At 50.2% G+C, this 27,743-nt stretch overlaps 1 protein-coding gene across 2 annotated transcripts in view; it reads left to right on the top strand.

Annotated features, from left to right (window-relative positions):
• CEP152 (centrosomal protein 152) overlaps window positions 1-27,743 on the top strand; it is a 725,831-nt gene that overhangs the window by 617,751 nt on the left and 80,337 nt on the right. For both annotated transcript variants that reach the window (XM_085644215.1, XM_085644214.1), the window contains exons 22-25: window positions 69-195; window positions 3,561-3,737; window positions 22,797-22,887; window positions 22,966-23,063. In XM_085644215.1, coding sequence (XP_085500341.1) covers window positions 69-195; window positions 3,561-3,737; window positions 22,797-22,887; window positions 22,966-23,063 — 493 coding nt within the window. The remainder of the gene's footprint in view (window positions 1-68; window positions 196-3,560; window positions 3,738-22,796; window positions 22,888-22,965; window positions 23,064-27,743) is intronic.

Here is a 27,743-nt window from a genome sequence, read left to right as displayed (position 1 = left end):
ATAAGTAGCATATTTTTGTTTTTAAAAATAATGTACAGCCGTGTTCATCTTTATGTTCTTGTTTTCAGAAAAACGGAGTACATCCTCACGATCAAAGAACTGGAGCAAGAGATTATCACAGAACATCTCACTCTGATGAAACAAAACACAAAGCTTACACACGTGAAATGAAGATCTCTGATCCATTGGACATTGGTACTTTGCTTCTTTCAAGATTGCCTATTTTGTATTGTTTTGTTAAAAAGCAATGTTAAAAATGATGTCCCATATTAACTTTTTCAAGGAACCAATTCGAGGCATCTCATCCAGTGGTTAGCTTTCTATTTTAAACATATGGTGGAACACAAAATATGTCACTGGGCTGAAGATCCCAACCTGCACTTTTTCTAAAGATTTTATCAGAGATTTCAGATTTTAATTACAATCACAAATATACAAGCTTTTGAAACCAGACGTGTGTGCCCCTAGGCACACCTTACTCCTTGCTCTCTTTATGCTAAAAGTAAACAAAACAGCAACTCTGCTGCCTCTTTCTATATGTAATTGTAACAGGTTATGGCGGATGTGTGGTATTTCATATATGTGTTTAGAATTTGCAGAGGGGAATATTCCCAAGCATCCCCTTTGGCCTATTTCTTGTGGCAACTACTTGGTGCTTCTTGAGCCCTCTTCTGCAGATGACCACAAGGAGCTGTGACTTAACACATTGTTCCCCAGGGTTGTAACAGTGGTTGTGTTACGGACTTCTTTACCTCTTCCATCAATTTAATGGATTATTTTGTCATTCGAGGAATGCTGCCTCTGACAAATTTGTGTGGATGTTGTGGACTGAGTTCGCAGCTCCATGTCCTACTTTGAGCCAACACTCTCTTGTATATTTGCCTCTGTTTTCCTAATTTTTCTTCATGTTTAACCTTTGTCTTCCTGTGGAATGGTCTTTGACTCTTTATCTTCTCTTTTGTGTGAAAGTATTACGTTTTTAGTATGTATACTTTATCTCCTTTTTTTTCTCTGAATTGTTTTCTTTCTTTACTGACTTCTGTGTGTCAAATGTGATTGCACCTTGCTCCCAAGATTGTGATCATTCCTTCCTCTCAAGATACTTACTGTTGTACATCTGCCCACTTCGATCTAGGTTCTGCCCATCTTCCTCATTCATTCCTTCATTTCTTAAAACAACTCTGACATCTTAAAAATGGTCTACTAGTAACATTCAATCAATTGATGGGAACATGTTTTGCAGGGTCTGTAGTATGGTATTCTTGCAGCTCGGTGACAAAACTACCTCCTTACTGCACAGATATGCTCTTTCAAATCTGCTAACCTTTTAATCCTGTTGAGCTTCTTAGTGTGCCACCTTGCCAGCATGGGCTTGCTTAGTTCAATGGAATTTACTCTTAATATACAACTGCATTAGTCTTCTCATTTTGCAAGGGAAGTAACTTGTGTGCTTCTCACCTCTCTCACTTTCCTGCTCACCAGCAGGATGACTTGCAATTTAGCATATCAAGGCCAGAGGCTTCAAAGCCTTTGACATACAACCCCGGCTTCCCCTCAGACCTGAGGAACACCTCCCCTTGCCCTGGGACCCACTTAGCACCAGGGCAGGTGGGAAATTAGATATTCGGGAGGCGTGTTACACTTGCAGGCTAGTCACACCCCTGAAGTGAATAGCCTACGAAGGGTTTCGCCATCTTGTCTTTGTGAAAATAGAGACTTTTGGGTCAGGGTTATACCCACTCCTCACAGTTAGTGGTAATATAAGGAGTGAAGTCACCTTAATGATAGGTAGCCCTTTGGCTACTACCACTCCTCTAAATGCCCCTAAATACTCCATTTAGAGGCCCCCTCTGCCCCAGCCAGAACCAAGGACCTGTACTCAAACTTCCTCCAAACCCTGCCTTGCTCCTTGAAAAATGCAAAGACTTGTTTCGTCTGGCAGCTGTGCATCCTCTCCAACACTTGGAGGACTGTCCATCACTTCGACAACCAGCTAGCATCTCCCTTTGGGTGGCAGAGCCATCCCCCTGCATCTGCAGGCACGGTCTGCATCTGCCCTAGTCACTGCGTTGCTGACCAACGGACCCACAGAGGGAGCACTACCTCAGGAGGAGGTCTTTGTGGTTCTAGGAGGTCAGTCCCATCCCTTAGCTGATTTTAGAGGCACTAGACCCTCCAGGAGGCCCCCAGTACCAAAACTCCGAGTACCAGGGTAATTGCACCAGTCACAGTTTATTATTCGTACTGCCCAGACACCACAGCCCTGGAAGCGTTCCTGCGAGTTGAGGGACGTCAGGACAGACAAGATCCACGACCAGATTGGCCCTGTTGTTTTATATTTCCCCTTGACAACCGTGAGAGCCTCAAATGCAAGTGACCAGCTAGCCATGCACCTCTGCACCCGTGCCCCCCAGCCCGGGTTCATGACTTCTGACTGCATCCCCTTGGCTTAAGGGGTCCCCACGACTTGAGTCCTCCTTTGGGTTTAGCTGGACTTGTCCCCAAGTTCCCAATTGCAGCCTCTTTGTTTCAATCCTCCCTGACTTTATCGGTGTAGCAGTCAAGGCTACCATCCCGACCAGCACCTCTGCACCCGGACACACCAGGTCAGGTAAAAGGAAACTGCTGGTGGTCGATTGGACATTGGCCCTCTAGCACCTTAAGTCCCAATGGACACTTCTGAAAGACGATTGCAAGTATCTGTTTGCTATGTGTGTTCCCCCTCTCCCCCCCCACTCCATAGAGTAACATTGTGGCGTTCGAGGCGCATGCCTCAAAAACTTTATTCAAGTTATTTTTCTGTTTTCTTTTCAAATCAATATTTTCGAAAGAACTTAAGTTATTCTAAAGATCTTAGTGTCTAAATTCATATGAAAATCTACTTTATTTGTATAATTGGGTCTCATATTTCTTATTGAGTGTGTGAACCTTTTATTGACTGTGTGTGTACAACAAATGCTTTACACTCCTCTCTGATAAGCCTAAGCTGCTCAACTATACTGCCACAAATAAAGCGCTTGGGATTATTAAAGTAAGGCCTGTACACCATAAGGGTCAACTGGACCTTTTGCATTGTGTGCCCTTAAATTGGCATCACTACATATGAAGCCAGCTTCCTATTGAGCCCATCAAACATACACATTTATGGGTCAGGGCACTGGCACTGAGGTCTGGCTAGCAGGCCTCCGTGCACTCTCAGAGTTGAAAAACCAACAGCATCTGCCCAAAACAGTGAGGGTGACCATACCAAAAGAGGCGTTTCCTTACACATTTCAAAATAGTTTTTATTTGAGCTCCTAGAATCTGTCGCTTTCTCTAAAAATATCTCACTTGACACATATTTGTCCAGTTCAGATGAATTTCACTGCATATTTGTTTTTTGTAGTCAAAATGTGGTGTTCCAAATAATTATGCCATAAGCTTTCTGGTTTTAAACTGTTTGAAAGGCACATACATCTATTCCTCAATATCTTATCTTGCTAAATATTGCGTTCACGTGGGGTTATGTATGTACAGTTGGTGTTCTTCACATAATTTGTTTCCTTTTCATCATTCTACAGATTACGGTGGCTCAAAATCTAACCTCGAGTCTCAGGCTAACTGTTGTGAACACTGTCTCAGAGAACTTGAGAACTCAAGGTCTGAGTGTCAAGAACTGAAAAGTAAACTGGAGAAAGCTTGTAGACACCTCCAGCTTGCAGTGAAAGAGCACAACGCTAGAAGAGAACAGATTAAAGGTATACATTTCCAAAAAAGTAATGTGTGCAGGGGAGAATCAAATTTATTATATTGAAGTTGTGCCGCTCCTACCTTGTTTTTTCTTTTGCACTGCTGAGATTCGAGCACAATCTTGATGTATTGCATATTGAGATTGTTTGGCAAAACTATAAGTGCATCTTTAGTGAACATAAGGAAGCATTGCTTGTTAATTCAAACAGACAAGCATTCCACTACACATCTGTAAGAAAAACATATGGATGGAAACCACCAGAAACATCCACTAAAGATTCAAACTACCCCGCGCTCCTGTGTATGCCGCCAGCCGGAGCAGAGAGGGGATGCTGGTCTTGGCGGGGCTCCCTGGTGACGTGGGAGCCTCGCGGACGGCCCGAAGCGGGAGGAAGCAGAACCATCTGGGAGTGACTCGGAGGGGGCCCGAGGCACATTGTCGGTGCCTGCCCCCGCCGCATTCCAGCCCCACGCTTCTGTGCATTGAAGGAGGCTCAACGCAAAGGGCCGCGCTGCCATTGGCTGGCCAGCAACACTGCACCTCGAGCCAGGGGAGCTTTCCAGAGGTGAGGCTGCGCCGCCCGGAATCGAGACAAGTTTGAGGTCTCCACTGCCCCGCACATCAGAAGGTACTGGCGCTGGGGGGGGGGGGGGGGGGGTGGCTGGCCGCCTTTTCCTACAGAAGAGTGATCTCTAGCGCCAGCGCGTCTCGCGCTACGGCGGGAATCCTTGAGGCCTAATATCCCCTCCTTACTTTGGTTTCACAGTGGCGCCGCAGTTGCGGGCCGCTGCAACGTTTTGGCAGTTCTTTCCTTTAGTTTTGAGTCCCGGAGGGGACTCCAACGCCCCAGTACTTTGCTGACCTTCAGTTGCGCCACCGTAGCGGGCAACTGCAACATGGGGGATATTTTTACTTTAGAGTCCCCGAGAGGGGCTCTGTCGACCCGTGGGGGCCAGTGCCATTTTCACCAGCTGCCCCACCTGGCAGCGGGCAGCTGCAACGGTGCCCATAATTTATTCGTAGGGCCCCAGTGAGGGGTCAGGGGCACAGTGGTGCCAGAGGTTGAATTGCTACTTTCAGCTGCCCTGTGAGAGCCCAGGCAGCTGCAACGTTTGAGGGCACAGTTATTTGGTTAGAGTCCCCGTGGGGGACAGAGAATGCCATGCCCATCTTTTAATTTACCAGCTGCCCAGCAATTAGTGGGCAGCTGCTTCGTTTAGGCTTGAGTGTTTTGCGCACCTTTGCTCGGCTGCTTTTGTAGCCCTCCCTGACATTCGGGACTTTGGGTATTTTGAGCCCCTGTGAGAGGCCAGTTGGCTTGGGGGCCAGAGTCAGTGCGTTGTGCCCCCAATTGGGGCACACTGTTTCTATGCCGATTTATTTCCTAATGTGATGCCCAATGTTTTCATGTGATAGCGCTCATGCTTACAGTTATTGCATAATGTATTTATGCTGGTAGAGCCTGACTGCTCGTGCCAAGCTACCAAGGGGGCGAGCAGGGGTTATCTTTGGCATGTAACTTCCTTGCATTGACTAAAGTGGTGGTCTCTGCCTGGCTTTGGCGCACGCCTTAGCCAACCGGAGACCCCATTTCTAACATAAGTGTTATTGCATACCACAAGAAAACGATTCTTATTGGCAAAAAGAAAAAAGGTGTTACTGTCATGGAATTACTGGAACCTGAAGAAAAGAAAATAATCAAGGCTAGAGAAGAGAAAGAAAAAGCATGGGCAAAGTAAAGACCTGGCCCACCCTCTTGGCATTGAAGCGTACTTATTTTTATACAGATGCACACTTGAGAAGAGGAGAAAATGCCAGTGCTCACAATGCAAGAGAGACATTGGGTGAAATGGGGGCACAACTACCCCATGCTGTGGTGGACAGAAACACAATTTAAATGACAGCTGAATAGACCAGTGGATGAAAAGGGTTGACCCAAAGCTGTTCTACATAAATCACTGTTTGCATTTGCATTTAATTACGCAAAGCTGGCGAAGAAAAGCTAAAGTGGTCTTGAAGCCAGACGAAAAATATAAAGTCTGTGAATGGCAATAAAGCAGACTTCTAAAGCTAGAACTATGTAGAATGCTTTCATTTGTATCTTAAATGTGTTTTTTAAAAGAGAAGCACTGTCACAAAACGGGTATTAACAACACCACCCTCCCACAAAATATATCGATTTATTAAGGGAGAGAGTAAATGAAAACACTTGCGCTCAACCAATCATGTTAAAATGCCTAAGTGTAAAGTTTTTAAATTCTAGGAAACTTACTTTGGAAATATTCATGCGTTTTCACCGTTTTTTGGGAGTAGAGTAGCAACACTTGTTTTTCATGGTTCAAGGGGGTGTTGCGGAGTGAGGACGGGCATACAAACAATACTGAAGAAGAGACCAGAACGTATGGGGGTGGGGGCAGGAGGGGGACTGACAGAAGGAAAAGAGTTTCCGGGATACATTTCCTTAAATGGCATTAAAAAGACATTCGATATGCAAAACACTATATTGAACCAAATTAGATTCCGGTTACATTAACACAAAGTACAGTACAAGTGCAGTACGGAAAATAAACAAATAACATGAAACAAATGCAAACATTTAAATAACCAGAGAAATACTTCATAATTCAGAAATACGAAATACGATCATTAGAAGTCAATGCAATTAAACTTCTGTCAGAGGCCCAGCAGCCACTCTGTAACAGAGCATGAAAAATAGCCTTATTTGTGATAACATGCGAGATGAACGGATACACTCAACACAAAATAATTAACGTCATTGGAGTTTTAATGACGTACATGATACACAATACACACTGCAATATCATTGTATTAGTGATATTATTTAAGTTGTTTGGTAGTACCCGTAGACGTGACAGCGTGGAATAGACAGAACGTGCGCTGAACAGATCTGTGCATCAAAATATAACATAGGGAGTGTATAGGCAGTACACCGCTTGGAACAGGCGGCCGCGGTCACAAAAAACGCCAAGTAAACGGACACCAGAAAAAGCTAACTGAGAAACGCATTTAAAAGGGAGGCTTACAGAAGTGTCCGTACTCCGGCTTATCAGAATTCAAGTTGCTCACGGAGCGTGCGCCTTGAAACATTGTACCAAGGCAATGTACGAATCACTCAAAACTGGAAAACACTGTCCCTTGGTGGTGCTGCTGCTGGCAGCCTAAGATTCACGAAGCATTCTTCAACCACATGAGCAACCAACAAACACCCCCCCTCCCACAAACGCACACACACGCGCACTCTGCCTAGATTGGCCTTCGCTTGGACTGAAGAATGCAGCGCCGAGTCGGGCAATCACTTCATCTTCCTAGAGGCGCTGTACCCTGATGCAAGAGTCGCCTCAAGAATTCCATTTGAAGGGTTGGTGTCTGGTAAGAAAGACCTCAGAATCACCCCAACCACTAACATCTGAACATGGTTCCCTCTGGCACCAGCTACATGGCAGTAAAACACAAAGGGCATTAGCACATGACTGGGCAGTTCAGTGCCGCTGCTGAGGACCCTTTGTGATGTTTCGACAGTGCTCATTTATATTTACGGAACCCAGGAAGGGGTGGGGGCAGAGATAGAGGTTTCAGGTTACATGTCTAAATGCAAGGTGAGAGCCAACGCACTAGGTGTGATGGGAGCAGTGGAGGGGGATGGCATTCTTCAACCACATGAGCAACGAACAAACACCCCCCTCCCACACACGCGCACTCTGCCTAGATTGGCCTTCGCTTGGACTGAAGAATGCAGCGCCGAGTCGGGCAATCACTTCATCTTCCTTGAGGCGATGTACCCTGATGCAAGAGTCGCCTCAAGAATTCCATTTGAAGGGTTGGTGTCTGGTAAGAAAGACCTCAGAATCACCCCAACCACTAACATCTGAACATGGTTTCCTCTGGCACCAGCTGCAGGGCAGTAAAACACAAAGGGCATTAGCACATGACTGGGCAGTTCAGTGCCACTGCCGAGGACCCTTTGTGATGTTTCGACAGTGCTCATTTATATTTACGGTACCCAGGAAGGGGTGGGGGCAGAGATAGAGGTTTCAGGTTACATGTCTAAATGCAAGGTGAGAGCCAATGCTCTTGGTGTGATGGGAGCAGTGGAGGGGGATGTTGGTGGCAACAAACCACCTTGGCCCCCCTCACGCTCAGCATTTTCTTTGCGTGGAAAGCAACCCCCAACAGTCCTCCATATTTTACAGCAACACAGATTTTCACACTGATTGTTTCCGTAGTGGTAGGTATTTTTTTCAGCTTCTTTATAACCGATTCTATACACTATTTTATACAAGTACTTTGAGTTTGCAGACGATATCGCTTTTGCATACCACATGTAAACAAAAGTCCCTTGAAATCGTTAATAAGATGTGTAATTTCCCGATTTGGTGATCCTTAGTGTTCGGCCATAATAAAGTTTAAAGGGGCATTCGGCCCATTGTAGCTTTGAACACGTCAGTCTGAAGGTTATACACATCTCTGAAGCACGTGCATTGACCAATGAGCTCTCTCACTATAGAAAGAGGGACACAACTCCTTTTGTAAAACAAACGCGGTCCCGAAAGCGAAAGAGGATCGCGCCGGAGCATGGGGATCTCTTTTCTTGATGGGGCCATGTGTTTCTAACACATGGCTCCATAAAGATAAGAAACTGCTTTGCGACAGACGCAAAGCAGGCCACTGAGTCCAGCTCGGAGGCCAAAGGGAGGCAACCCAAACACCTCATTTCCAATGGTAGGCCACCGTTTAACATAAACGTTGACGCCGGCCAATGGGAATGAGGGGCGGGGCTTAATGCCCTCTTCTGAAAATCCTCTCCTACAAAATCTCTCGCGGAGGCGAAGCAGGGCTCTGGCCTGCAATGCACGCGACACCTAAAAAAGGAAAAACTTGTAAGAAGAACACACATGGTTCTCTTCCAGGGGATCCTCATCAATAGTCATAAGCATTAGAATATTCCCGCCCATGTGCGGGATCCCGGAAACAGTATATTATATGTGCCCCACATATATATATCCATACATATATAGCTATATGTATACACAAGCAATTGCAGCCCATAAACCCTAGAGCTGAACCATGCTGTAAGGAATTTCCACTACACATAAGAAAAAAGCATTATAAACATGAGAAACAACATTATAACTTGTTTGGAAACTGTTTTAATGCTTAGAAAACAGCAGAAATTCTTAGAAAACACTGAAAGCATAGGAAGCTCCCAGGCTGCATTGCAAATACCCAGTCTAAAAAGACTGAAAAGCTAACTAATAGCTGCATAGCAAAAAACTGACACCGTGCCTTTAAGGCACACCTGACCCCCACCTTCCCATCATGCCTCAGGGGTGGCAGTTAGGTCAGTTGTTCTTTCCAGCTCCTTCTGGAAGGATCCTGGCAACAGAGCTCCACTTTTTTCTGAGTTTGTCAGAAAATATTGTCTATTTTTCAACTGTTTTTTCCCTTACTTTGACGTTTTACATCTAAGTCAGTAAGAGGCTGTCTTTTTTAGGCAGTTTTGGGCGTTTTTTCCAACTTGAAATGCCTTCTCTTTTCGATCCTTGCCCTGCTTGTGGCAAGAAGAAGGCCAGGACTGACTCTCATAGGGTCTGTATCCTGTGTCTACCGGAGGATCATGATTCCAAGACATGTACTCACTGCCAGAGCCTGTCCAAAAGAACTTTGAAGGACAGAGAGCGAATTTGCATTTATGGCCTGGCACAACCATCCAGAGGCCGATCTCCGGTGAGGAAGGGCTCCAAGAGGCCTAGAGATTCATCTAGGAGCCAGTCCTCTCGTCCTTCCGCCTCAGCGTCGGGCTCGGCGCTGAGGAAAGATGTTCCGGTAGGTCGTGTGTCCAAGAAGAGACTTTCGACAGCGGGCTCGCCGTCGAGAGCAGGTTCGACGTCGAAGTCCAGACCGCCATCGTCAACTCGGCGACGATCGGCGTCGAGATCTAGAGCCTCTCCGCCGTCGTCAACCCGGCGACGATCGGCGTCGAGAGACACCACCCCTCCGCCGTCGTCAACCCGGCGACGATCGGCGTCGAGGAGCAGGGAACCTCCGCCGTCGCCAAACCCAGCGGCGATCGGCGTCGAGGAGCAGGGAACCTCCGCCGTCGTCATCTCGACGACGATCGGCGTCGAGGAGCATGGACCCTCCGCCGTCGTCAACCAGGCGACGACCGGCGTCGAGGAGTGTCACCCCTCCGTCGTCGAGGGCACGATCCCCTCCGTCGTCGAGGCTCCATCAGCGTTCGACGTCGAGACAGCAGGATCCTCCGCCGTCGTCATCCAGCCGGCGTTCGGCGTCGAGGTTGGCATCCGCGTCGACGTCGAGAGTGGCAGCATCTCCGCCGGCGTCCCCACGGCGTTCGGCGTCGAGGGAGAGAGGGCCTCCGTCGTCGGCTTCACATCGCCGTTCGACGTCGAGGCGGCATTCTTCGCCCACTGAACATGGCCGCCGGTCCGCATCGAGGCGTCGTTAGACGTCGAGAGAAGGGTCCCGGCGAGAAAGGAGACGACGCCACGGATCGACGTCAAGACCACGCGTCGGCGTCGCGCCATTCCTCCTCTCACTTAGGGGCATCTCCACGACCGGCAATTCCACGAGAGCCTGCTGGCCAACCCCGTAGGTCTTCCCCTCAGACTCAAGGGACCATTTCTCTGTCGACCAGATGGCTGCTGCCAGCACATCATTGGCAGGACTCAGGGGCTACAAGGAGGCTGCGGGAATACGTCAGTCCAGTGCATGACTCTCCGCTGCAACGGCTGGTGGCGGCTGTGGACAGAGCTAGTCCCCCCAGGCCGGCACGTCAGAAATCGCCGGACGACAGGCGACGCAGATCGCGCTCCCCCAGATGGGAGGGGCGTTCATCTGGATCACGGGCTCGTGATCATCGCCGGAAGCGGAGGACTCCATCATCGTCCTCTTCCTCGTCCACCAGGCCCTCCATCAGGGACTATTCACCCACGCTATCGGGCAGCCCAGTGTCCAGGGTCTCGCCCATAGACGACATCAACACCTACCAGGAGGTGTTGCAGCGGGGAGCGCAGAAGCTGGGGATTGAGATGTCAGTCCCCCAAGTCACCACGTCGGTGATTTTTGAAACACTTCACCAGAAGTCTGCCTCTCGTCCACTGCTGCCTTTGGTCCCAGGAATCATGGAACCAGTCATGGACACCTTTCTCACCCCGGCGACCGTCAAAGCGGTTCCGGCTCGTATCCTCAAAAAATACAAGCCAGCTACCTCTGACCCCGTCTTTGTGAAGATGGACCCGCCTGCGGACTCCGTCATAGTGGCAGCTGCAAGAAAGGGTCAGACGGCGTCGGCCTCCTCTTCCGTCCCTCCAGATAAGGAGAGCAGAACCCAGGACTCCTGGGGACGCAGGGCCTGCTCTTCCGCGGCGGCGTCCCTCAAAATCTCCAGCGCGGCGGCGCTTCTGGGCAGATACGATAGGGCTCTCTGGGACTCGATGGAGCGATTCAAGTCCAAGCTCCCCAAGGAGGACCAAAAGGACTTTGAGGAGATTGTTACTGAAGGGGCTCTGGTGGCTAATCAGTCGATTAGCACAGCGGCGGATGGTGCGCTACTCTCAGCCCACTCTTACACACACGGCGTGTGCGCCAGGAGGTCGTCCTGGTTGCGGCTGACAGGGCTCAAGCCAGACGCACAGCAACGGATTTTAAACCTCCCGTTCTCTGGCAACTCCCTCTTCGGCACTCACACGGATGAGGAGATGGGGCGCATGAAAACTGAGCTAGACACCCTCAAAGCTGTGGGCTTGGAGAAGAAAAAGGAATTCAAGCGCCGTTTTCGACCCACCAAACGCAAGGGGCCTCAACAGAGGGTTCAAACCCCTCAGTGGTCTCAGAGTAAACCCCAAGGGAAATCACAGTTTCGAGGCGGAAAGTCCGGCAGGGGCAGAGGTGGACACCAGCAACAGTCCTCCACTACCACAAGAGGAGGAAAGTCATGAGCTGTGGCTTCCTCTACGACCGTTGCCCACTCCAGTGGGAGGAAGTGCGTCACAACATCTAGCAGAGTGGGACAGCATCACAAAAGATCGCTGGGTGCTGAATATACTGCGAAATGGATATGCGCTACGTTTTCGAGCGCGTCCGAGAGACATCCCGCCAAAAAGGTCCCGTCCTCACCACTTAAAACTACTCCAAAAGGAGGTGAGGGCCCTTCTGCAAAAACAGGCCATAGAAAAAGTTCCTCCTTCGCAGGTTGGAAAAGGAGTGTACTCCCGGTACTTCCTTGTGCCCAAAAAAGATCAAGAGCACAAGTTTCGGCCGATTCTGGACCTTCGTCTCCTAAACAAAGTCATCGTCAAGGAGAAGTTCCGTATGTTGGCGCTTCACCAAATATGTCCACATCTGCAAGTCGGGGATTGGATGTGTTCGGTGGACCTCCAAGATGCGTACTTTCACATTGCAATCGTGAAACATCACCGCAGGTACCTGCGGTTTGTGGTTGGAAGCAAGCATTATCAGTACAAAGTCCTCCCATTCGGACTCAAGTCGGCTCCGCGAGTCTTCACCAAATGTATGGCAGTGGTGGCGGCCTGCCTACACAAGCAGGGTCTCTTCGTCTACCCGTACTTAGACGACTGGTTGCTGAAGGCCCCATCCCAGCAGCAGGTGAAGAAAGACTTCCAAATCTGTCTGAGACAGTTGCACGCTCTCGGCCTTCACGTCAACATGGCAAAGTCCGTGCAGCAGCCCACTCAGTCCATCCACTACCTTGGCTCCGTTCTGGACACAAGCGTGGGAAGAGCGTATCCTTCGGGGGAAAGACTGTCTTCAATGAAGAGGAAATGCAGGCTTATGCAGCAGATGCAGAGGCCGTCAGCCCGGCAGGTAGCATCTCTGCTGGGATCCATGGCGTCCTGCATTTTTCTCATTCCCAATGCCAGACTGCGAATGAGACCTTTGCAGCAAGCCCTGGAGGACCAATGGGCTCAGTACACAGGCCGTTGGGGAGATCGAATCTCTCTCTCCCAGGTGGCGTAATCTTCCCTAGCATGGTGGACTCGTCAGGACAATCTGTTGGTGGGAGTCCCGTTTCACCACCCACTTCCGGTGCAATCGGTGGTGACAGATGCATCGCTGCAAGGTTGGGGGGCCCACATGGGGTGCCTCCAAATACAAGGTCGGTGGTCTGCAAAAGAACAGGGCTACCACATAAATATGCTAGAGCTTCGGGCAGTCCACCTTGCTCTGAAGGCGTTCCTCCCAGCAATCAAGGCCGACTCAGTCCTGGTGCAGACCGACAACACCACGACCATGTTTTACCTGAACAAACAGGGCGGGACTCGGTCACGCCCCCTCTCCCTGGAGGCGCAGGCGATCTGGCACTGGCTGCTCGCCCGGAACCTCTCGGTAGTGGCAGTGCACCTTCCAGGGGAGTTGAATATCAAGGCAGACGCACTCAGCAGGCACTTCGAAGATCAGCCCGACTGGGTGCTGCACGACGACGTGGTGGCAGACCTGTTCCGTTGTTGGGGTCGTCCAGACATCGATCTGTTTGCAGACGACGAAAATTCAAAATGCCACGCCTTCGCGTCCAGATTCCACCGTCCAGGGACCAGGGGGAATGCTCTTTTGATGGACTGGTCCGGGACATTTGCCTACGCCTTTCCGCCCCTGCCTCTGATTCCGAAGGTGGTATCCAAGCTGCTCCGATCCGACATGAAGATGATCCTCATAGCTCCGGACTGGCCGCGCCAGTGGTGGTACCCGGACCTTCTCCATCTCTCAGTGCGACCTCACAGGCGACTGCCTTGCAGGCCGGACCTGCTGTCCAAGATGGGCGGGAGGATTCTACATCCCAACCTTCCCTCACTGAACTTAACAGCATGGCTCCTGAGGTCCTGCAATACGGACATTTAGGTCTACCACCTGACTGCATGCATATTCTCAAAGGAGCGAAGCGACCCTCCACGAGAGCGTCTTATGCGTTTAAGTGGAAGAGGTTCTTCATTTGGTGTAGGGAGAATCACCTTGATCCTACAAAGGGGCAGGAGGACGTCATCCTTCCGTACCTCCTTCACTTAGCTAGATCAGGCTTGAAGTATTCATCCATCAGGGTCCATTTGTCTGCCATTACAGCTTACAGGAGGTCTCCCAGTCAACCTTCTTTTTTCCAGATGCAGGTGGTCAAGGACTTCTTGCAGGGGTTGAAAAACGTTTACCCCCCTGTTCGAAACCCTTCTCCTCCTTGGGAGTTGAACTTAGTATTGTCCAAGTTGATGGGCCCACCTTTTGAGCCAATCCACAAAGCTTCTTTACAGCATCTGTCGTGGAAGGCCGCTTTTCTGGTAGCCATTACATCGGCGCGCAGAGTTAGCGAAATCCAGGCTCTCTGTACTAAAGAGCTGTACACAATTTTTCACCAGCACAAAGTGGTCTTAAGGGCACATCCAACTTTTCTCCCTAAGGTAGTGTCTGATTTTCATATTAATCAGTCCATTTCTCTGCCATCCTTCTTCCCGAATCCAGCGACCCCGGCTGAGCGGTCACTCCACTCCTTAGACCTCAAGAGGGTACTTAAATTCTACCTGGCAAGTAACAGAGGCATTAGGAAGACGGATCAGCTGTTTGTCAACTATGGCGCCATGAGAACAGGCTTCCCGGCAGCTAAACGATCCATTTCCAGATGGATTGTTTCCTGCATTACCCTAGCCTACCTGCTGGCGAAAAGGCCCTTACCTTTGGCCCCTAAGGCTCATTCTACTAGGGGGAAAGCGGCCACAGTAGCTTTCTTGCATGACGTTCCAATGGCAGAGATCTGCAAGGCGGCCACTTGGAAATCGGTTCACACCTTTACCAGGCACTACTGCCTCGAATCCGATTCCAGGGCGGATGCCCAAGTAGGCCAAGCCTCCTTGAGGAACCTGTTTGGGTAGCTGGGTCTATCTAAGCATACTGTTCCTTCTCTGTTTTTCTTTCCTTTGCCCGCAGGGGGATGAGGTGAGGCTCGCTATTCTATTCTAATGCTTATGACTATTGATGAGGATCCCCTGGAAGAGAAGGATTAGTTACTTACCTGTAATCCTAGTTCTCTTCCAGGGGTATCCTCATCAAAGTCATAAGCAACCCTCCCGCCTCCCCGGTCAAAGGTGTGATAGTTTTCAGAGGTTATTATTTCTTTGTGCCATGACTTTTCAGTCCCCGCAAAGAACAACTGACCTAACTGCCACCCCTGAGGCATGATGGGAAGGTGGGGGGTCAGGTGTGCCTTAAAGGCACGGTGTCAGTTTTTTGCTATGCAGCTGTTAGTTAGCTTTTCAGTCTTTTTAGACTGGGTATTTGCAATGCAGCCTGGGAGCTTCCTATGCTTTCAGTGTTTTCTAAGAATTTCTGCTGTTTTCTAAGCATTAAAACAGTTTCCAAACAAGTTATGATGTTGTTTCTCATGTTTATAATGCTTTTTTCTTCTGTGTAGTGGAAATTCCTTACAGCATGGTTCAGCTCTAGGGTTTATGGGCTGCAATTGCTTGTGTATACATATAGGTATATATGTATGGATATATATATGTGGGGCACATATAATATACTGTTTCCGGGATCCCGCACATGGGCGGGAATATTCTAATGCTTATGACTTTGATGAGGATACCCCTGGAAGAGAACTAAGATTACAGGTAAGTAACTAATCCTTCTTGAACACCCTATGCCTTTTGGCCCCATATACCCACATCATTTGGGATTTGGTTGCGCAAATGCTGCCAATGGTCTCAGAGGAGGCTCGAGCCGTGCTACCACAGGTGATTGCAGATGGCAGATATGCAGCAAAGTTTACCATCCGATGTGGGCTGGACACAACCGTCTCATGGGTAGAGTGATTTCATAGTCAGTGGCATTGAGACTCCGCACCTGGATGAGAACCACTGGCTTTTTCATGGGATGTCCAGGCTTCTTTCATGGACATGCCCTTTGATGACACTTGTCTCCTCAGAGATAAGATGTACTCTGCGCTGGGGCGCTTCAAGGACAGCAGGGCTATGGCCGGGTCCTTAGATCTTTCTATCGGACCACGTCAATTCCAGTCCGCTTTTTGTCTCTTTTGTGATCACAGAAGGGGCTTCCAACAGCACCTTTAACCGACCAGTCATCAATCAATCAATCAATCAATCAGTGACACTTGTAAAGCGCGCTACATACCCGTAGGGTCTCAAGGCGCTGGGGGGGGGGGGGGGGGAGGGGGGGGGTGCCGCTACTGCTCGAACAGCCAGGTCTTCAGCTTCTTCCTGAAGGAGAGGTGGTCTTGGGTCAGGCGCAGGTCGGTCGGGAGGGAGTTCCAGGTCTTGGCGGCCAGGTAGGAGAAGGACCTTCCTCCTGTAGTCGCTCTTCGGATGCGGGGGACGGCGGCGAGGGCGTGGTTGGCTGATCGGAGGTGGCGTTTGGGAGCGTGGAAGTTGACTCGGCTGTTGAGGTAGCTCGGGCCTTGGTCGTGTAGGGCTTTGTGTGCGTGGGTGAGGAGGCGGAAGGTGATTCTTTTGTTGACGGGGAGCCAGTGAAGGTCTCTCAGATGTCCGGAGATGTGGCTGGTTCGTGGGATGTCGAGGATGAGTCTGGCTGAGGCGTTCTGGATCCGCTGGAGTCTCTTCTGGAGCTTGGCGGTGGTACCGGCGTAGAGGGCGTTGCCGTAGTCCAGTCGGCTGGTGACGAGGGCCTGGGTGACGGTCTTCCTGGTCTCGGTGGGGATCCACCAGAAGATCTTCCGTAGCATGCGTAGGATGTTGAAGCACGCCGAGGAGACGTTGTTGACTTGCCTGGTCATGGAGAGGGAGGAGTCCAGGATGAAGCCTAGGTTGCGTGCATGGTCTGTCGGTTTGGGTGCGGTGCCCAGGGCGGGAGGCCACCAGGAGTCGTCCCAGGCGGAGGGTGAGGAGCCCAGGATGAGGACCTCCGTCTTGTCCGAGTTCAGTTTCAGGCGGCTGGTCGTCATCCACTCGGCTACCTCTTTCATCCCTTCGTGCAGGTTGGATCTGGCGGCGGCGGGGTCGTTGGTCAGGGAGAGGATCAGTTGGGTGTCGTCGGCGTAGGAGATTATGCTGAGGTTGTGTTTGCGTACGATGGCCGCGAGGGGGCTCATGTAGACGTTGAAGAGGGTGGGGCTCAGAGATGATCCTTGAGGGACGCCGCAGGTGACTTCGGAGGCCTCTGACTTGTACGGTGGTAGGCGGACTCTCTGTGTTCTTCCGTCGAGGAAGGAGATGATCCAGTCCAGCGCCTTGTCCTGGATTCCGATGTTGCTGAGGCGCCGTACTAGGGTGCGGTGGCAGACCGTGTCGAATGCCGCAGAGAGGTCTAGGAGGATGAGGGCCGCTGTTTCTCCATTGTCCATCAGGGCTCGGATGTCATCGGTGGCGGCGATGAGGGCGGTCTCGGTGCTGTGATTGGCTCGGAAGCCGGACTGTGAAGGGTCGAGGGATCCGTTTGTCTCGAGGAAGGCGGCCATCTGCTTGTTGACGGTCTTCTCGATGACTTTGGCTGGAAACGGGAGGAGCGAGATGGGGCGGTAATTCTTGAGGTCGGTGGGGTCCGCTGTAGGTTTCTTTAGTAGGGCGCTGAGTTCGGCGTGCTTCCAGCTCTCAGGGAAGATGGTGGTGTCGAAGGAAGTGTTGATGATGTCTCGCAGGTGGGGTGCGATGACAGCGTCGGCCTTGTTGAAGACGTGGTGAGGGCAGGGGTCGGTCGGTGATCCGGAGTGGATGGAGTTCATCGTGCGGATGGTGTCTTCGGTGCTGATCGGGGTCCAGGCGTGGAGGGTGGTGGTGGGGGGTGGTTGTTCGGTCATGGTGTGCGTTGGTTGGTTGTTAAAGCTGTTATGTATGTCCGCGATCTTGTTGTGGAGGTATGAAGCGAGGGAGTTGCAGAGGTCTTGCGATGGGGTGATGTCGTTGTTTCCTGCGCTGGGGTTGGAAAGCTCTTTCACGATGTTGAAGAGTTCCTTGCAGTTGTGTGCGTTGTTGTCCAACCGGTCTTTGAATGCTGTTTTCTTGGCGGCGCGGATCAGCTGGTGGTGTTTCCGGGTGGCAAGTTTGAAGGAGGTCCTGTTGTCTGGTGTCGGTTCCCTTCTCCAGACTTTCTCGAGGGCTCGGCAGTTCTTCTTGGAGCTCTTGAGTTCGTCGGTGAACCATGGGGCCTTCTTGCTGCCGGGTCTGCTAGGCGGGGTCCTCAGTGGGGCGAGTTCGTCCGCGCAGTTGCTGATCCACTTCGTGAGGTTGTCGGCGGCTTGGCTGGGGTTCGCTGAGCTGGCAGGAGGGTGCTGGTTCAGGGAGGTGGCGAGCTGGTCTGCTGTGATCTTGTTCCAGCTTCTGCGGGCTGCCTGTTGCTGGTGTTGGTGGGTCGTCGTTCTCTTGAAGGTGAAGTGGACGCAGCTGTGGTCCGTCCATTGAAGCTCTGTGGCGTGGCTGAAGTCTATGTCTGTGCTGGATGAGAAGACTGCGTCGAGTGTGTGTCCGGCGAGGTGGGTGGGGGTGGACACCAGTTGCTTGAGTCCCAGGTTGGCGAGGTTGTCGAGCAGGGTGCTGGTGTTGCGGTCGTTGTTGTTCTCCAGATGGAAGTTGAGGTCTCCCAGGAGGATGTAGTCGGCGGAGGGGAGGGCATGCGGGCTGACGAAGTCGGCGATGTCCTTGCTGAATTGTGTGCGTGGTCCAGGGGGTCGGTAGATCAGGGTGCCTCTGAGGGTGGTGTTCGGGTTGGTGTGGATCTGGAAATGCAGGTGTTCGGCGCTGGTCAGGGTGTTGTCGGTGCTGGTCGTGAGACGGATGGTGTTCCTGTGGATGATGGCGATGCCTCCTCCCATCTGGTTGGCGTTTCGGTCCCTCCGGACGACCTTGTAGCCCTCTGGGATAGCGATGGCGATGTCGGGAGCTGAAGAGGCGTTCATCCAGGTCTCCGTGAGGAAGGCGACGTCAGGGGCTGTGGCAGCCAGCAAGCTTGCCAACCTTTTTGTGGCCGAGGATGCGCTTCCTATAGACCAAGTAGGACCTCCAGCCAGATTTTGAGCCAGTCCCCCACCGGCCTGGCTGCCACAGCCATCAAACCTCTTTAGCTTGCCCGTTGAATACCATGGGCATCCAGTGAGAGGCAGGATACGCCACAAACTGCACCCCTGGCGATCAGTAATATCCGACCTATGGGTTTTGAGAATTGTCCGGTAGGGTTACTTCCTCCATTTTCTGGACTTCCAACCCCCATGCCACCTACTTGCAGAAAGTAAATGAAGGACCATCTCTCTTTGCTTCATCAGGAAGTGGCCGCTCTCTTGGCCATGGGAGCCTTAGAGAAGGTACTGGCATCGGAAGTAGGGCATGGTTGCTATTCCCGCTACTTCCACATACCCAAAAAGGATGGAGGCCTTAGTCTTATCCTCGTCCTGCACCTTTTCAACTTTTCCCGGAAGAAGTAGTTCAAGATACTTTTTCTCACTCAGGTACTGTCTGCAATGGACCCGGGAGACTAGATGGTTGCACTGGATATAATTCCACATTCCTGTCCTGCCTGCCAAGCGCATTTCAGTTTGCTGTGCTATCATTTGGTCTTAACAGTGCCCCTCAGGTGTTCACCAAGGTGATATTGGTGGTTGCAGCATATCTGTGGAGGTCAGGGGTTCCTGTCTTCTTCTACCTCGACGATTGGCTGTTGAAGGGGAGTTCACCCCAGGCAGTCGTCTCCCACCTCCAGACTATGGCGAACCTCCTGCACTCCCTGGGGTTCACTATCAATGACCCAAAGTCACACCGGACTTCCTCTCAGACTCTTTCTTTCATCTGTGCTCTTCTGGACACAGTGCAGTTTCCTGAACGGCGAGTCCAGGATATTCAGGCTATGATCCTGATGTTTCAACCTCTAGCCTGGATTTTGGTGATACTGACTGAGGCTACTGGGTCTCAATGACTCCTGCACCCTGCTGGTGATTTATGCCCGTTGTCATATTCAGGCTCTGCAGTGAGACCTGAAGTTACAGTGGGCGCAGCATCAGGGGAACCTCTCCAACATGGTCAAGAGTTCAGAGGGTACAGCAAAAGACCTGCTGTGGTGGCTAACGAGCCAAGATTGGGCCAACAGCAGACCCCTCTCCCTTCCTCTACCAGAGCAGAAGGTAGTGACAGATGCGTCACTGCTCAGTTGGGGTGGCCACATGGGAGAGGTGGCGATCAGAGGCCTCTGGTCTATGGAGGAATTCAGGCTCAACATGAATCTTCTGGTGCTTTGGGCGATCCAACTGCCACTGAAGGCTTTTTTTCCTTCTCGAAGGGGAAGGCTGATGCAGGTGTTCATGGACAACACCACCGCCATGTGGTACTGCAACAAACAGGGCGATTGGGGTCGTGGACGTTTTGTTAAGAGGTGCTGCACCTCTGGAAGTGGCCGGTAACACCATGGCATATCCCTAGTGGTTCAACACCTGGCAGGCTCTCTGAATGCTAGAGCGGACAAACCCAGACGTCGATGCCTAGCCAATCACAAATGTCGTCTTCATCCAGAGTTGGCGCAAGGCCTCTTTCAAGAGTGGGGAGAGCCTTGGTTACATCGGTTTGCCACTGCTGAGAATGCGTAATGTCAGCATTTTTGCACGGTGGAGTTTGCAAGGCAGCTCTTGCTCAGAGACGTTCTTTGTCTCGAGTGGAGCTCCAACTTCTTATATGCCTATTTGCCAATACCACTCCTGCCTGGAGTTCTCAAGAAGGTAAGGAAGGACAGGACCCAAGTAATATTTTTGGCTCCAGATCGGATGTGGAGAGTTTGGTACCCAGAACTCATGAGCATCGGTCCTATAATTAGGCTACCACTTCATATGGATCTCCTGTCGCAGCAACAGGTTAGGGTACCCAAACCTGCGAATCCTTTGCCTTCATGTGTAGAGATTAAGCAGCAACAGTTGACAGCTTTTCACCTTCCACCCGAAGTCTGCAATGTTATTCTGGCTCCCAGGATCCATCCTCCAAGATGGTATATGCCTACCGTTGAGACAAGTTTGTGGCATGGTGTACAGAGAACAATGTTGACCCCTTGTCTGCACCTCTTTCACCAGTTCTCTTTTTTATCCTTTCTTTGGCACAGCAGGGCTGTGTTTTGGGCATCATCAAAGGTTAATTCTCTCCCATCTCTGCCTTTTTGAGGTTGCCAGAGCAGATCCCTGTTCAATTCCCCTATTATAAATAGGTTTTTGAAAGGTGTAGAATACGTTTCTACCAACGCCCTATGTTATGCCTCTGTGGGACCTCAACCTGGATATGGCATCCCTAATATGCGCTCCCTTTGAGCCTCTACACAATTGCCCAGTCAAACTCATCGCCATCAAGATGGTATTGCTTGTGGCAATAAAATTGCCTGGAGTGTCAGTGAGTTTCAGGCAGTCTGCTAACTCTGCATATGTCTTGTTCTAGCCAGACAAGCTGATCCTTTGGACTCGAGCATCCTTCTTACCGAAGGTGGTAACACCGTTCCATGTACCTTTTTTACGCCCCACTTCAACGTACTAAAGAGGAGGAGAGATTCCACCACCTGGACCCAAAAAGAGTGCTGTTGTTCGACCTAGATCGTAGAAATGTTTTCCGGGTGGATGATCAACTCTTCGTAGGCTATGTCAGGGCTAAGAAAGGGAAGGCGGTGCAGAAGCATACAATCTCACGATGGATAATACTCTACACCAACGTATGCTACGCATTGGCAAATAAACAACCCCAGAGGGCTTGCATGCTCATTCCACCAGAGGCAAAGCTGCGACCATTGCGTTAGCTGATGGAGTCCCTGTCCTTGACATCTGTCTAGGAGCAACGTGGCCATCTCTCCACATATTCACAAAACACTACTGCTTAGACAGTCGAGTTCGTCATAATGGGCACTTTGCCTGTTCGGTGCTGCAGGATTTTCTAGTATGATCTGTTTCGCAGCCCCACCTTTGTGGACGTATTGCTTGGGTATCTATTCTAAGGCAAGGAATCTGTGGCTAGATGTCTCTATCAAACGGACGAGCTACTTCGTTTTGTAACACCCTATCTGGTAGAGACTGTATCTAGCTGCAGATTCCTTACTGACCCACCCACCCTCCCCGCTCCGCGGACAGATTTCAGTGATAGGATTACCCCTCTTTAAGGGCCCTAGACATGCACACCAGTGGTCAGTGTTTATCATGGCTCTGCCCTTCTGGTGTGGAAATTCGCAAAATGAAACTGACGCCAGCGCTTGGATGGAGCCTATATAGTCACCACACACGTCACTTCTGGTGCATGTGACGCCACATGGAGCCAAATGACTCTACATACCCACGTGCAGGGGTACTGCTGAACAAAAGTTACCAGATTATGTCTGACACCTGGGGAATACTCTAAGGAAAGGAATCTGCTGCTAGATAATAGTCGGTACCAGACAAAGCATTACCGAAGCTAAGTAACTTGTTCTTTTCTGCTAGTATGATTGCAGCTACTACAAGTTAGATTGCTACTGTTGGTATCATCATGAGTAGTGCTTCTACTGTGGATATTACTGAGAGTACTGATACAAGTTACACTACCACATTAAGTGTTTTTTTTTTGTGAAGCAGTGTATATTTTCCCAGGCATGCAAACCATTTATATCAAAGTGTTCTAAGGTTGTGGCGGAACAAATCTACCCCCTTTTGGTGGAAAGTACGACACACCTTACTTCACTTCTGATGAATATGTTCGTCTTGTAGCAAGTCTTGTTTCAGAGGTTGACGCCACTCAAGAAAATGAAAAAAAAAACCTCCTAAGCTGCTTAGATGCAGTTAAACAATCAGAGAAGTATGAGTTTATAATTAAGATCTTTAACAGAATTCTGGTGTACGGCATTCTGTCAGGAGAGAACAGTTGCTTTGCATGCAGTTGCTGTTTTGATTGCTGAGACTGAAGGCATTTGTGAGTTTGTGCAATGTTGAATCCCACTATGCTCTCTATACATCATTTTGGGGAGGTCTGTTTGCTGCCTCATTAGCTATTAATGTTTGGTATAGCCAATCTAACGTTTTTGTAGATTAATTACTTTTTATTTTTCACTAATGAAATAAGTAAATTTGTTTTCTTAGAAAATGAGACTATTATTGAGGCTTTGAAAAATGAAAATTTTGAGGTGCAGAAGAAAATTGGAGAAATTAATGCATGTGTCGGGACAAGCAGGTACGGATTAAACATCTTTTAGCTCTGAAGTAATTGTACACTACTGTTCATTTGTCATTCATTAGTGTGTCATTTTAGTTCACAGTTAGAAGGAGCAGGTGGAAATACATCCTGTTGTGGAAGAGGCTTGGAAGAAATGCGCTCTCAATATATTATTGCTGTAGACAAAATCAGAGGTGAGTACAAATTCATGTCCTATTTTGCATTAGAGGTACATACAAAACTCCTGATTTTTAAATATTACCATTGAGAGTATCTTCATTAAAGTCATAAACAACCCATATTAAGGAGATCTTATATTGAAATAAGCATTGGCAAGATCAGTAGGTCTTTCCTTTTCAAGCTATTGGCTTTGCGAATAGAAAAGAAGAAAAGTGTAATGAAGTGTCTGCACGAATGTCTGCGTATGCTTCGATTGTGGCCCAGCATAATAAGGTATGCGCACGCTTATAGCATGATGCTGTGGCCACATTTTTGTTTTATTTTTTATTTACGCTTTCCAAGATTGTGGATGCCACTTAGAGCGATAAGTTAAAAGTCTGTCTGTCTAATCACATAGAATGTTATTAAGGACCACAACACAGTGGGGGTTGTGCTGGATCAAGGGAGCGGGGGATCGGGGGGAGAGTGAATGCAGAGGAGTAATGGAAGGTGGGTAGGAGAGCAGTGGAGAAGGACACACAAAAAATATAAAGTAGATCTGGGGATGTCCCTGTTAGATAAGCTAAGGTTCGGGGGTTGAAAGAGCAACATGGAGTGCAGAGGTAGAGTCGGGCAGGAATTTTAAGGGGTGAAGCAGCACGTGAGTAAAAGAAAGCAAGAAAAGGCATCTATTGTCCAGGAGTACTGAAAGCAAAAGATGAATGTAAATTCCTTTATAGGAGAAGGGTAAGGTTACAAGTCATGCAGTCAGATGGGTGGGACAAACACAAGTAGAGGAAGGAAAGCCATTGAATAAAAGCCAAGCCAGCGAGAGTGACAAAGTCAATTAGTGGTAAACTATGAGTGGACTCAAGTAGATTTTCATATTGTCCTCAAGAGGTCTTTTGAGAACAACCAGCTAAAGCTGTCTGAAGGCAAGGCCTAAAAAGAGTGAGGTCTTCTCTTTATAGCTGTTCTCGCAGAAATTCTACTGGCATGAATTAGCAACTGTACATTTAGTTGTTTACCAACTAACAGTAATTCAGTAATTTATGAGCTGTAGAGGGAATTTAGGTGCCATTCTTCAAAGCATACTTCATATTAATAAATGCCTCATTTGGAGCCTTAGCCAACTTCTTATCCACCTAATTCCTGGGTGAAGCATCTTGTGTAGCAACTGAAGATTGGCTGAAATCATTAGACCGAATGGAATGCACATGTACAGCCCAGGGAGCTAGGTATTCTAACCAGGTTACCTTCTCAACAAATCTCATGGGAAGAACAATTTGTCTACTTCTTCAAATTCTTTTATCAATCCTTCTTTGCCACCCTTGTGAAAGGCAGAGAGGCTGACAAACAGTTCTTATAGTGTCTGATGTCTACCATGCCGCAGCTGACAGTTAGTTCGATTTCAATATCTTGTTAATTATTGTTGGAGCCATCCATACTTTTTATATACTAGCCCATCCACTTTAGGCACCTTGCTCCATATGACATGTCTGGAACCTAGCAAGAAATGTAAGCCGCATTAGAACTTCATTGTGTAGTTACCTAGCTCTGCTGCTGAAGGGCAGATCCAACTGCCCTATAAATAAGTGATGCCAATAGCTATTTGAATGCCACAGGGCAGACATTGGCCTCAACCATGATTGTTGTAGTAGTTTGCCACTCGTGTTTTTCCTACTATGACTTTGCCAACTGGCCCCCTACTTGACTCTCAGAGTTGCAGCGGCAAGCAGACAGAGGCTTTCATGGAGGCAGTTTGCTGAGCAATAGATCAGAACTCAACAGTCAAACAGACTCAGTAATGCATTGTTCATCCCAGTGGTGTAACGCAAAATGATGGTAGCCACATGCAGAATGTGATGAGGAGCTCTGGAGCCTCCCAGATCGCACAGATATACATGGTCTTGGGCTCAGTGGGAGCCCCCCTTAATAGTTGGGGCTCCCTTAAAGGGTTGGGAGACACACTGGGCTGCAGAAGCTTGTATCTGAAATAAACACGTAGTGATAGATTCCTTACCTTAGATTTACCCCCAGGCGTCAGACTAGATCCGGAAAGTTTTTTGTCAGCTGTACCCCCTGCATGTCGGAAGGTGGCGTCGTGCGGCTCCGCGTCCGTCGTTGGCGTCGTGGTCGCCGAGATGACGTCGCGACAGCTACTTAGACGCCGCACTCACGCGCTGACGTCAGTTCTTTCTTTTTCCGCGCCAGCAAGCGCAGATCTGGGAACAGCAAGTACCCCCAGTCACTTTTTGACTTTGTGAGTTTTTTCGAGGCCTTTTAACTCATTTCTTCTGAGTCGATCGACTCCTGGTGTCGTAGGGATGTCGGTTTTAAGAACTGCGGGAACTGTCACGGCATGATGTCGGTGACTGACCCGCACCGCGTGTGTCTCTACTGCCTGGGGCGCGACCACGACTCCAAGTCGTGCCCCGACTGCCGGGCCATGGCGCCGAAGACTTTGCGGGAGCGGTCCCGAAAGTTGCTGGAAGTCCGGCAGTCGGCTCCGCGCTGCTCAAGGTCCCGATTCTGTGGGATGTTGAGGGACCGGTCGCGGAGCCGTCACCATTGTTCGTCTGGATCTAAGTCTTCGCACTCGGGTTCAGGTAAGTCGAAGCATTCCAAAAAGAAGTCGAAGAAGCGTTGTTGCTCTCCAACTTCCCCTCGATTGCGCAATGCGGCCGAGGGTGCGGGTGGTGCCACGCCTGTGGCTCCGGTGGAGCCTGCGACCTCGCCGCCGGCCTACCCACCTTCTCCGAGTCCATCGGCCACGCCTGCACAGGTGCAAGAGTTTCTTGCTGCCATGGCCTGACTCTTTGGGCCATCTGAGCGCTTGATGGTCCAAGCCCCTGCTTCCCAGAGTGCGTTCCCTTCCGCACTTCTGGATAGAGAATCCAAGAAGCTGTAGCCGCTTGGAAAGAAGCTGTTTTCATCTGCCAGCTTAGAGCTACGGTCAGTAAACACCGCATGCATCTTGGGCCGTTATTCCCACTCTGTGTGGGATACGGTTGCGCAGGTGCTGCCTCACTGTCCTTTCCCAAGCTATAGCAGCTGGGAGAGACGCAGCTAAGTTCACCATTCGTTGTGGGCTTGACATCGCCGACTCTCTGGCCAGGGCGATTTCCACAACGGTGGCGCTTCGACACCACGCCTGGCTGAGGACAACTGGCTTCTCGAGCGATGTCCAGAACACTCTGATGGACATGCCCTTTGATGGTATTAGTCTTTTTGTCCATAAGGCAGATAGTGCGTTGGAGCGCTTTAAGGACTCACGGGCTACGGCCAAGTCCTTTGGCCTGTCGGCCAGTCGGCCTCCTCCGCCTTCTGCCTTTCGCAGCTGCGGAAGGGTTGACCCAACATGTTCCTTTCAGAGCCACAGGCCCCCGCAACAACAACCTCAGCGCGGCCGGGGACGTGGGAACTGCCAGGGCAGTTCTCGGGGGCCAGCGGGCGGGTCAGTCCACCTCCACCCCCGCAGCATCCACTTCCAAGCCTTCCTAGTCCATCCTTTCAGTCACATCAGACGCCAGTGGGCGGCAGGATTCGCCATCATCTCTCCCAATGGCGCAACATCACCTGGGACAAGTGGGTGCAGCAAGTAGTCCGAAGGGGCTACTCCCTCCCCTTCGAGACTACTCCTCCAGCCATGCCACCTCAATACCACCGCATGTCGGGGGCCATCGAGCGCGTTCCTGGGCCAGAAGTAGGCTGTGGTTGTTATTTCCACTACTTTCTGGTTCCCAAGAAGGACAAGGGCCTTCGTCCTATCTTGGACCTCAGGAACGTCAAACGCTTCCTCAGAAGGAGAAGATCAAGATGTTGACGCTAACTCACGTCTCGTCTGCCCTCGACCTTGGAGAATGGATGGTAGCGTTGGACTTGCAGGGTGCATATTTCCACATCCCCGTCCTGCCGGCCAACCGGCGTTACCTGCGGTTCACGGTAGGCCACAAGCACTTTCAGTTTACCGTGCTCCCCTTCCGCCTTACCAGCGCCCCTCGGGTGTTCACGAAAGTGATGGCGGTGGTCGCAGCTCATCTGCGCCGATCAGGGGTTCCAGTCTTCCCCTATCTTGATGACTGGTTGTTGAAGGCTGGCTTGCCCCAGGCAGTCATCTCCCACCTCCAGACTACGGCTGACCTCCTTCATTTGCTGGGGTTCTTTCTCCATCAACGTGCCGAAGTCGCACCTGATTCCCTCTCAGAAGCTCCTCTTCATCGGAGCGTTTCTGGTCTTGGCGCAGTTTTGGGTTTATCGGTTTAGCGAGTCCGGGATATTTAGGCTATGATTCCGATCTTTCAGCCTCTATCCCGGGCTTCGGTCAGGATGACCCTCCGGCTCCTGGGCCTGATGGCCTCCTGCATCCTGCTAGTGGATCATGCCAGATGGCATATGCGGGCTCTGCAGTGGGACCTGAAGTTCCAGTGGGCACAACATCAGGGCAACCTGTCCGATCACGTCCAGATCTCGGAGGGCACTGCACGACAATTGCAGTGGTGCCACACGAATCGCGATTGGGTCCATGGCTGTTAGATTTGGGGGTCTCTAGTTGGCAGAGGTAGGTACCTTTGACCAAATAGGGTCCCTTGTGTCTAGTCAGGGTAAGGGGATACACTCCTAAAATAACCCCTGCTCACCCGCTTGGTAGCTTGGCACAAGCAGACAGGCTTATCTCAGAGGCAGTGTATAAAGCATTTGTGAACACATACAGT

The sequence above is a fragment of the Triturus cristatus genome, chromosome 3_1, assembly GCF_964204655.1.
Source record: "Triturus cristatus chromosome 3_1, aTriCri1.1, whole genome shotgun sequence".
NCBI classification, from domain to species: domain Eukaryota; kingdom Metazoa; phylum Chordata; class Amphibia; order Caudata; family Salamandridae; genus Triturus; species Triturus cristatus.
This window is presented reverse-complemented; position numbering and strand designations above follow the sequence as displayed.